The sequence below is a fragment of the Amphiprion ocellaris genome, chromosome 21 (genome assembly GCF_022539595.1).
Source record: "Amphiprion ocellaris isolate individual 3 ecotype Okinawa chromosome 21, ASM2253959v1, whole genome shotgun sequence".
NCBI lineage: Eukaryota > Metazoa > Chordata > Actinopteri > Pomacentridae > Amphiprion > Amphiprion ocellaris.
This window is the reverse complement of record NC_072786.1, coordinates 10,486,145-10,497,175: the sequence shown is the minus strand read 5'-3', so window position 1 is coordinate 10,497,175 and position 11,031 is coordinate 10,486,145. Positions and strand designations below refer to the sequence as shown.

The following is an 11,031-nucleotide window of genomic DNA, read 5'->3' as shown; positions in this document are numbered from 1 at the left end:
CCTGTAATTTTTCATGAGTGTGAGCAAACACACAAACTCCCTGAGCGTCCCTTGGACCACTGTGAGCAACATCAGACGTGTGCACTGTGGTCACACCAGCATCACATCCATTCAAGTTACATGGTTCATTAAAAGAATCAAATTACAGCATTTACATTTCTGTTAAAACACTTTGTCAACAGGAGCCAGTTGAAGGCTGCAGTGATTTTAGTGACACTACAATGTATAAGAGTGAAGTTATTGAATATTTGTCTCTCTTTACTGTTGCAGCAGTTTTGCAAATTGCAGACGGACCCTGTTCACTCCATAGACACCAATGTTATTCCTGTAGCTTGAAAGACAGCTACTTTTGATAAAACTGGGCTTGTAGCACAGTCTGCCTTGCAACAATGGGAAAGAGGCACCGTTTATGTTTTGACAACCTATATCTAATGAGTTATTGATGCTGGAAGCCGAATCTGTGAATATCTTTCCAACTTTACTGAACTTGGGGCCACTACCACCTAAGGAGTGATATATTTAATTCTGAAAAAAGCATTTAGCCATACTTAAAGCTTTAAGTGCTTTATTAACACGGAACTAAAAAAATTGTATTGTTTTATTATCACAGGTTCTGTCTGAAAAGAGGTGGCATCATTTTAAACAGTGAAATCAAACTAACAAAATGTAATGACCAACCAGTGAGCAATACTGGATTCTGCAAAAACATAAACAACTTTTTAAAAAATCTAAATCTTATCTTAACACAGTTAATGTATTAACTTATTTTTGTGTGTATGCATGTATTTATTGATTTATTTAGTACTGTTAACATATCAGAGTTCTGAGTGAATTTTTCTTAAGATAGACAAAGGCCATTTATTGATCACATATAGGCTGTTAAATGTTTATTAAAAACTAAAAAGCATTTTAAAAAAAAACAACTTAGGCATTTATTGAGTCACTAAAATACTGTAGAGTACAGACCACATCAGCATGATTATAAGCATCCTCTGGTAAATTAACAACCAGATACTGATGTCTCTCACCATATGGACTTCAGGAGATGACTGGGGGATGATAAACTGTGACCTACTGGTTGGGTTCTCTCTGTTCTCATGTTTCTTACATGTTTGTCCCCTGACAGCCGGGTCCTAATGTTTTTTGAGCAACACACCATACTATGACGTTTTTACAATGATGGATCTACTATGGAACCAGTTTGACATGTTCAGGTGTTCTTTGTGTGAAAACTCAGAGATTTCAGGTATCAGAAGGTGGTTTTCAACTTTCTTTGTTAACTTTCTGCTTCAACTTTAAATTGAATTTCCTTCACTAAGCCAGCCCTCTGGACTTGCAGGAAGCTGTGTTCCTATTGGCTGTCCAGGTGGCTGATTGGTGTTATCAGGAACACCTGAGCAGCTCACTGTCTTCCTGCTTTATTTAGCTGCAGACAAACATTTCCTCTGCTTCTCTGCACCACTGAACTGGGTTTGGCTCCATTGCTTTAATTTGTTCTTTAGGCGTTGGCCTGCAGCTTCCAGCAGTAAAATCGTCTTTAATGTGTTTCTTGGTGTGCTTTAGGGCTTTGTACTGGATAGTCGTCCTGATAAAGGTGGTTCTTTAGCCACATGGTGCTAATGTGTGCAGTGATTAGTGGATTTGGTACAGCTGAGTTGTGTCTTTATCTTGGCTGTAGTGAGTCTTCAGAGGTTTTTGGTCAGACACATTCTGTATTCTTGTTTGTGAACCAATGTTGGTTGTCCAGAAGGTAAGAGTTCCTGTCCTGATTCTCTGTTCTCAGAGGTTCTCTGGTAGGCTGCAGGAGACTTTAGCATTTGGGTTGTGATAGTTTGGTTTTTGTATGGTTTCATTTGGACGACTATCTTGAGGCCCCTCCATGTGGTTTAGTGAGGTTTTCTGGAACAGTTCTACAAAGCAACCTGCAGCAGAAGAGACTTTGAGAGTTTTTAGGAAGTTCTGGAGACCAGACTTTAGAGCAGCAGAAACATTTGTCAGCAGTTTGAGCAGGAGAAGGTGAGCTTCAGAGTAGAAATGAGAAGGAAACCTTCTTGACCCGTGTGGTGAGGTCCTGTACCAAGAGTTTGAGCAGGTTGGGAAGAGTCTGTAGTTCTTTGGTCTAAAAGCACAAGAAGAGTCGACTCATTAAAGGAGAAAACAGGAGATATTGTTGCTTCTTCTGTCGCTCTGCAGTTTCCTTAGACTGAATATCAAGTTTATATTTTAAATGATTTACCATGTGAGCCCAAAAAGACTTCAATAAACTCCCTCCATCCCCTGGACACAACATATTTTATTACCATGTTAAATCTTTTTTTTGTTTTTTTTAATGTTTTTGAGTTTTAATCATAGTTTTAGCATAGTTTTTTCTCTTTGCTTGTTTAGTTTTGTCATTTGTGTGAAAGGTGCTAAACAAATAAAGTTGAATTGATAAAGTGAATAATTGACTAACTCATGATTGTGACAAAAGAAGTATTTTCGTTGTGATTTAAGAGTTTATTTCATTTTTAAGGTTGGGGTTAAAATCTTGACAAAAAAAAGATTAAAGAAGTACATTGCATTTAAAAAAGCAATTAAATCAAAGGAAAAAACATTTAATACCATAAAACTTTTAACAAGAAATTTAAACATTAAATACAATTAAATTGTATTAAAGAGACAAAATATTTAATTAGATAATTAAATGGAAAATACAAAACATGTAATTATGAAATTAAATGTTTTTAAACAAAAATGTTAAACATGAAAGATGAAATATTTTAGATCCTTAAACATTTAAAAGATACAATTAAACAAGAAGAATATTAAACATTTTTTAAAAATACAAAACATTTAATTACATTATTAAACCTTTACAAAGACAAAACATTTACTTAAAAAATTAAATGTTTAATTTGAAATTTTAATCTTAAAGACAATAAAACTTTAAATAGGAATTAAACAGAAAATACAATGAAGCATTTAAAAAGAAAATTAAACAAAAGGTGGTAAAACATTTAAAAAGAAAAACCTTAACAGAGATTTAATCAAAAAATTAAACATTGGGAAAGAATAAGGAATCTTTCAAACAAGCCAAATAAAACATTTGAAAAAACAACAATTAAACACTAAAAAGACAAAACATTTCAAAATCAAATCAGACATTAGAAAAGAATAAAAGGTGAGAAAAGAGCAAAACTAAACATTTAAGAAGAATCAAACTAAGACAAAACATTTGAAAAGGACACCAGTTAACTTTAGAAGGTCAAATTAAACAGAAGAGACAATAAAAAGATGAAAGAAAGAGCAAAAACAGAAAAAAGTCTTAAAGCGTTTTCTAGTCTGGAAATGAAACATCAAGTTGTTTCTTCAAACATTTCCTCTTCTATGTTCTTGGTTTGATTGTGGGACAGATTACTAAGAACTCATTTCAGAAAACTGCTTTCCAGATAAAGTTCTACTAGTAGTTGAAGGCATTGATCAAACTAATGTTACCTTCTGAGCTCACACAAACTTTACTGTTCTGTGAAGAGAATCAAAGTTTGTTGAGGATTTCTAAAAAACACACAGATGAAGGGTCTGAGAAGAACTCAGATGGATGGTCTAAATGTGAAATCAAGGACTCATGGTCACAAGGTTTTAAGGCTTCTGTTAACCAGAAAGTTCAAACTAACAGAGAAGTACTGAGAAACTTTTAAACTTCAGTCCTCAGAGTGTCTGAAGGTTCAAACTAACAGAGAAGTACTGAGAAACTTTCAAATTTCAGTCCTCAGACTGTCTGAAGGTTCAAACTAACAGAGATTACTCAGGGAACTTAGAGGATATCAGCCCCTTGGACTCTGTCTGAAGGTTCAAACTAACAGAGAACTACTGTGGGACCTTAGAAAATTTCAGCCCTCAGACTGTGTGAAAGCTCAGGTCCTGAGGACTCGGGAGGTGTGGAGGCTTTGGAAAGTCTTGGAACTGAGGGTTTCCACCCTCCAGCCAAAGGCTGAAGTCCAACCTCCTGAGAAATAACGGTCGAGTCGAGACTCGACTTAAAAAAAAAAAACTCGAAAACGACAAAAACATAGTATGATAAATGCGCAAAAAAAAGAAGAATTAGTATCTGAGCGAGTAGCTCAGGGAGTAAGAAGACGGACTCCCAAGTGGAGGGTCGCAGGTTCAAGACCCGCCACCGGCAATTTTCATGCTTTGGCTTTGTCAGGATTTTCAAAAACCTTAAGAAGGGTCCGGTCTTGAACCAGCGACCTGCAGCTCCACAGGCAGTCCTTTAACTCACTGAGCTACAGATCAGATGAAAAGAAACAAATTCGTCGTCCCTTTGGCATCGTAGTTCCTGAAGTGACCACATGGCGGAGCCAAGCAGAGTCCTGGGTGGAGTCAGGGCGGAGAGTAGGGCGGGAGGTGGGTGGTGGCCTCCCCCCTCTACTCCCCACCCACCTCCCCGCCTACTCTCCGCCCTGACTCCTCCCCCACCGCCCACCACACCTTCCCCCGCCCGACGAGTTTTTCGAGTCTCCACGAGTTCTTCGAGTCTCCACGGGTTTTCCTGAGTTTCTGGAGTTTCCACCAGGTCGAAGGCAGAACAAGTTGTCATGAAGAGGTGTTGAAGTCAGCCAGGATGGACTGACTTTTTACAGCGACTAGAAGGGAAGACGACTAGAAGAGCAGGATCTTTAACCACCATCCATAAAATCCATGGAGTCGCTCCAGAGAAATGAAGGAAGGTCAACTTTTATCAACCTCCATCCAGATGTTCAACTTGATATCTTTACTTGGACATTTTTAGCACCACAAACCTTTAGTATCACACTTTATTATCATTTATTAGGACTTTAATGGAATCCACCAGCAGATTTACTTTTTGTTGACAAACTTTATTCTTGTCGTCGTGGGACTGCAGTATTTAAAACTGTTCCTTCTATTTGACCTCATGTTTATTAGTTTTAGTGGAGAAAGTTTGTCATATTTTAAGTATGACAAAAAAATATAAGAATCTCTATAAGAATCATCTTGAGACAATTTGACCTGTAATGGCGTTATATAAATAAAATTGAATTCAAATTGTATGTATCTTGTAATGTTGGAGTAATTCAGCCATATATGTTGGAAAACACATTTTCTTTGTCCATTAATCTGTCATTTTCTCCAGTAATTCATTTCTTGTTTTGGTTTATAAAATGTCAAACCCAAATATATTCAGTTTACTGTCATAAAAACCAAAAAGATTTACATTCATGATGCAGGAATCAGGCAGTTTTTCACTTTTTATCTTAGTTTAGTCAGAAAGATAGTTGATAATGTGTGAATTGTTGCAGCTTGTGAGCCGTAGAAGGTTTTAATCTTTGGGGCCGAGTGTCAAAAACATTTAGAAACCAACATCAACAAAGCACTCAACAAAGGGAAATCCAACTTTTGCATGACAATGTCTAATTAAAGGACATTTATTTCCAACGTAAATGTGTGATATTCATCCTCTGGAGCTTTCTCTTCACATCGTCTTCCACCTGGACTGCTTTGGTCGGGAGCATGTGCAACAAACATTTGAAAAACTGCACTTTAACATCAATGAATGACACTGAAGTTTAATCTCTACATAAATGAGATTGAGTCTGGATGTGCTGCTCTGTCATTAACTCTTAAGTTTAGGGAAAGTTAAAACAAAAGAGGACAGATCAGATCAGACTTGAGAATGAGCTTATTTTGGACAAACATCTCAGACTTTCTGAGCTTCAGCACCTACAGCAAGATATTTTAACAACAAGCAACTCAAGAGATCCAGAAGTTGGAGAGAGTTAGCTTTAGCTGAGCCAAAGAACATGTGGGATGCTAACCTAGCAAACATTTCAGATTTTTCTCTGTGAATTCTGAGAAATAATTTCCTATTTAATGACAGAGCTACACATCTTAACTCAGTCTCATTAAAACAGACTCTAATTCAGTGTCATCCATCCATATTAAAGTGTAGTTACCCAAAATGTTTGTTGCATGAGCTCCAACAAAACCTGTCCAGGTAGAAGGCCACTTTGACAAACAGGAAGTGGACGATTCCAAGCAGATTTATAGAAGGGGGAACCGGACTGTACTAAGTGTGGTCGAGTATAGAGGGGTGTTTTGTGGGTTTTAAGGCTGATAATGATTATTAGTGAGACATTTGGAGGTAGATATTCATTGCAGTAAATGAGAGAATTTAAAATCCTGAGTAAACTTAGAAGAACACAAACTCTAACAGAAAACTTTGTTGATACGTTTTTGTTTTGTTTACAGATGTTAAGTTAAAGGAGTTTTTATTCGTTACGTATAACCAATCAAATCACTCCAAAAGACAGAGCGACCACAGGTAGGATAAAGGTTCAGAGCCAAAGTAGCGCCATTTTTAAATGTATTTATTACCATAAATCAGTAAAAAATAAATACTGATAATCAGTAAATCAGTCAGCCCACAATTACTACAATTCTACAATGTATGTCTCTTTCCTTTGACTTGTTATTTGTACAATATACTGATGTATATGATGAGTTGTTTTTTTCATACAAAGGCTATACTATGATGTCTTTTCTAAGAGACATACTCTGTTTCGTTCTGGCTCTGGGCTGCTGCACTCTCCTCTGTTGTTTTCTGGATTGTACTCAGCTGCATGCCTCTGTCCACACGGCCTCCGTTGACTCGTCCCCGCCTCCCGTCTCTGGAGCTGAAGCTGGATTGGAACAGACCAAAGTACAGTCCAATCACGATGCCAGCTGCCTCTCAAAAGGCTCCTTCATCTGGCAGGTGGCACCACTTCTTCTGAGGGGAAGCTGAGCTGGCCCGGCAGAACTTTGGAGATGTGTTCCAGTGGTTGGTGGATGTGTGGGGAGACAGAGAGGGACCTTTGAATTGTTCAGAAAGGAAAACAGGAAACCCATTGGTAGTTTTAGTTTAGGGTGCTACTGTGGTGTGTTTTTGGGCTTGAAGAGGTGAACAGGAAGAGTTTTTTTTTCATATTGATTATCTTTTACTTTGTTCCTGGTTGGAATGCCCATCAATGTCAACATGAAGTTCACTTTTAGTTCTGTTGATTTATTTTTATTTTACTAACACCCATTTGTTTTTAACCCCCTCACATGTTGTGTTGTTGTAAACTTACTCTTTCAAATAAATTCTCATCTAACCCTCTGGAAACCAGCGTTTGGACTGTTTTTGTGTTGCTCCTCACCTACTGACAGCTGTGGACTAAAGGCTATACTGTGACGTTTTTAGAGTGACATGCTATACTATGATGTTTGTTGGGCGACACACTATACTATAGGCTTTTTTAATTGACATGTTACTGTGACTGTTTTAGTTTTTTTGTTTTTTTAGCAACATATAAGAATTCGAACAGTTTTAAAAGTTACTATACTTTTACTTGTGCAATGAAATTATTATTTTATGGCATTTTTTAGATGACATATTATACTCTGATGTTTTCTTGAATTACATACTATTTTGACAATATACTGCACTATGACATTTTTTGAACCACATATCATACATGACAATTTTAGGCAACATCCTATCATTTTGCACTTTTTGAACCACATAATAATCTATGTTTGTTTTTTTTTTCTTGCCAACATGCTGTACTATGAACTACAGGCCATACTATGTTATTCTTGAGTAAAGCATACTATACTTTGACATTTTCTGAACTCTATCCTATACTATGGCGTTATACAAAGAGTACTTTGGTTACATGTTGATTTATAATCTAGATTTTTTTTCTGTTTTGTTTTTTGACGGGATTACCACAAACCTGACTGTGAACACTGTTGACACCCACCTGAGGGAGACGCTGTCTAAGATCTCAAGGCTGCTTGGTTGTGGTCTTTCTGGCACGTACTCTTCCAAGATGAGCCGGGAAGTTTAACACTGATGGAATGACACCAGGTCTAAGCCGACAAACTTCCAATTCCTCCTCAACCCATAGTCTCTGGGAAACCTACATGGAGTAACAAAAGTAGACAGAGAAGTAATTAAGTCTGTACACAGCATATTAAAAAGAAATCATGCTAATAAATTAAGTACAAATAACCGAATTCGCCAATATACTGGAGACCAGAGCTATTTAATTTGATAAGTATAACCTTGTTTAGTAACATTTCAATTATTTGAGAGCAGTCCTAAAGAACTGCCTGTAATCCCAATCATAAAATGGGTTTGGAGGAAGAACATAGATGGTAATCTGGATATACATGAGTTAAACTTTATAACTACTATTGGTAGTATTGGTGGTAGTAATAATAGCAATGTGACTACTACTAGTACACTACTGCTGCTGATACTGGCACTGCTACTACAATTTGTAATATTACAAATGCTGATACTACTTCTACGACTCTAACAGCTGTTTATACTACTACTGCTGCTTGTACTTTTAGTATTACTACTACTGCTTGTACAACTATACTACAGCTACTATTAATCGTCTGGTATTTGGTTGTCAAGCTGCTAGCTCGCATTAGTGTTTTGCTAGTGGCTAACTAGTTAGCTCTCATAGACTGGAAGCTCTCAACAAGATTTCATAATGAAAAAGGAGCCGAAAACTATTCTTACCTATGAAAAGTCATTCCAAGTTTCCTTGTCTCAATCGTATGATGTAGTGTGCAATTGTATGCAGCACAGTGAGCCGGCATACTTATTGTTTCCGTTTTCACGCCGTCTACATCAAGGGAATGCACTGAAACTTTGCCCCCACTAGCTTAGCCTCGCTGTAGCACGCAGCTCAAAGGGGCGTGTCCTATCTACTCATTCATATCTATGACAACAATGGTGGCTCCACATAAGGACGCCTGACGTTGATTAGCTGCGTAAATACCATTATATACAGTCTATGGTAAATACGTATGTGAATCGCATCATTGGCTGCAGCAGCCAGTCACCGGTCACTCACTGACTCACACTGAAAAATAGCACAGAATGAATTGTTACGTGTTTATTTTATTTACAATTCAGGTTGGATTTTTGTTTTGTGCGCAGCGCAGATTTTCTGTGCGCGGAGACCGTGTCAGCAGTGCGCAATTGCGCACGCGAGCAGCTTAGAGGGAACAGTGGTCCTGACACATGTCACCTCTGTTAGCTGCTCGGTGCCACTCTCTGTTGGCTCCTGATGAGTTTTACTTAAAATGGTCCTGGAGAAACCCACGTTTCTTCTAACATACAGTAAATGTGACATTTTCAAGATGGCATGCTCACTGGATATCCAGCAAGGTGAAAATGACTTCGATGGAAAACTTGCTATTTATTACACTGTATAGTTACATTTTATTTTCTTAGAAAATGCAGATTTTACATTTATGCTTATACTGTTTCTACTTATGTTTATATTTTTAGGACATATTTTTCTACTTATGTTTCCCTGTATTTGTTGTACTATTTATATTTCTAAGACTTTGAACAAGAACAATTGTAACGTATACAATTTCCCCTCTGGGATCAATAAAGTATTTCTGATTCTGATTTAAAAGAATATGTGCGCTAATTTTTTTTCTGCTCGATGTTATATTTTATATTTGCACATTTCTTATTATACCTTTAAAAGTGTTTAAAATTCATTTTTTATTTTTGTATTATTCTTATTTCATTTTTTATTTTATATATATATATATATGTATATATATGTGTATGTATATATATATATATATATATATATATATATATATATATACGTATAGATTTTTATTATTCCTTTTTAATTGTTTTTCTTTCACTTCCTCCATTTTCCTTTTGTTTTAAAATAATTTTAATTATCATTATATTGTTACTATTATTATTAGTAGTAGTAGATCCACCCTTTTATTTTAAAAAAATACTATTATTTATTTACTTTTGAATGTATGTGGATATATGCATATATATTTTACACAAACCCTTATCGATTTCTAAAATATTTGCCTCTAAATGTTGATGTGAACCCAACTCCAATGCTTTAATGAAAAAAAAAAAGTCTGATTGCGTAAATGCATTGACAGGACAGATGCTTAATTTTGTTGTACACTGCAATGACAATAAAGGAAGTCTGTTCTATTAAAGTGAGATTTTGACTTTTGAAAGAAAAAACAGCACAGTTTGTCTACCAGGAAAATCAATTCATAAGCACCAAAACACAACTTGACATCGTTCTTTACACTCAGTATTTTTCTCTGCTATCAGATTATCGTGTATGTTTATTTGTAGTTCTTGCTGCTGTCAGTAGATACACTGTTCAGTACATGTACCAGCACTGGTTGTTCCAGTCTGACCTGGCACAATTTCGGTAACGTTCACATCGAGCCAACTGAGCTACAAAGGATTTAGAAAAAAACGCCACAGTCCAACCACATGACAGAATCCCAAATTCACCAGAAGAGACAGACTAGTTTATTTTGCCCTGTTTATGATTTCATCTCTGTGACCTCGCGTCCTGTGGTGCAATGTCATTTCCAGGCCAGCTGGCAGCGGGGACATGTGAGATTGTGACGCTGGACAGGGACAGCAGCCAACCACGGCGGACCATCGCCAGGCAGACGGCCCGCTGTGCCTGCAAGAAGGGCCAGATCGCTGGAACTACAAGAGCCAGACCCGCCTGTGTGGACGGTAAGAGGAGGAGGAGGTTGTGGTTTAGCTCGGTTTTGTCTTTTCAGGAGACAGGTTAAAACACCTCTAATGTTTTTTTTCCTGAGGCGTGCTTGACTTGTACGTTGAATCTTGTTGGCCTGAAGAAAATTATTTGTAAAATCAAGCCAAGTGTGCGGTCTGGATAAAGCTCCAGTGAATCACAGCGCCGTCTTTATGTTGGTCAAACCTGCACCAAATCTATTTACAGTAGAAGCATTTTAAAAAGCAGCTGCAGGGGAGGTTTCTAAATCCTGCACCGACAGATGGACGGGACACAAATTGTGTAATAATGTCTGTTTCAGCACAGTTTGACTGCTTTTGGATGAATATAATTACTGTTATGTTTATTAATAGAGTTCATTATTCAGTTAAATGGTTGACAGAAAAATACTTGGAAGTATTTTGACAACCAAATAATTGCTTAAAGTTAAAAT

General features: G+C 36.9%; 1 protein-coding gene and 1 long non-coding RNA gene across 4 annotated transcripts in view; one reads left to right on the top strand and one right to left on the bottom strand.

Annotated features, from left to right (window-relative positions):
- Nucleotides 1–11,031, top strand: part of LOC111565695 (chemokine-like protein TAFA-5) — a 204,798-nt gene that overhangs the window by 115,901 nt on the left and 77,866 nt on the right. For all 3 annotated transcript variants that reach the window (XM_055006532.1, XM_055006531.1, XM_055006533.1), the window contains exon 2: nt 10,427–10,576. In XM_055006532.1, coding sequence (XP_054862507.1) covers nt 10,427–10,576 — 150 coding nt within the window. The remainder of the gene's footprint in view (nt 1–10,426; nt 10,577–11,031) is intronic.
- On the bottom strand, nt 6,668–9,038 carry LOC129347886 (uncharacterized). The gene is made up of 3 exons (XR_008600205.1): nt 8,558–9,038; nt 7,785–7,943; nt 6,668–6,852 (listed from the first exon to the last, which is right to left on the bottom strand). It is a non-coding gene; the product is annotated as an uncharacterized LOC129347886 (long non-coding RNA).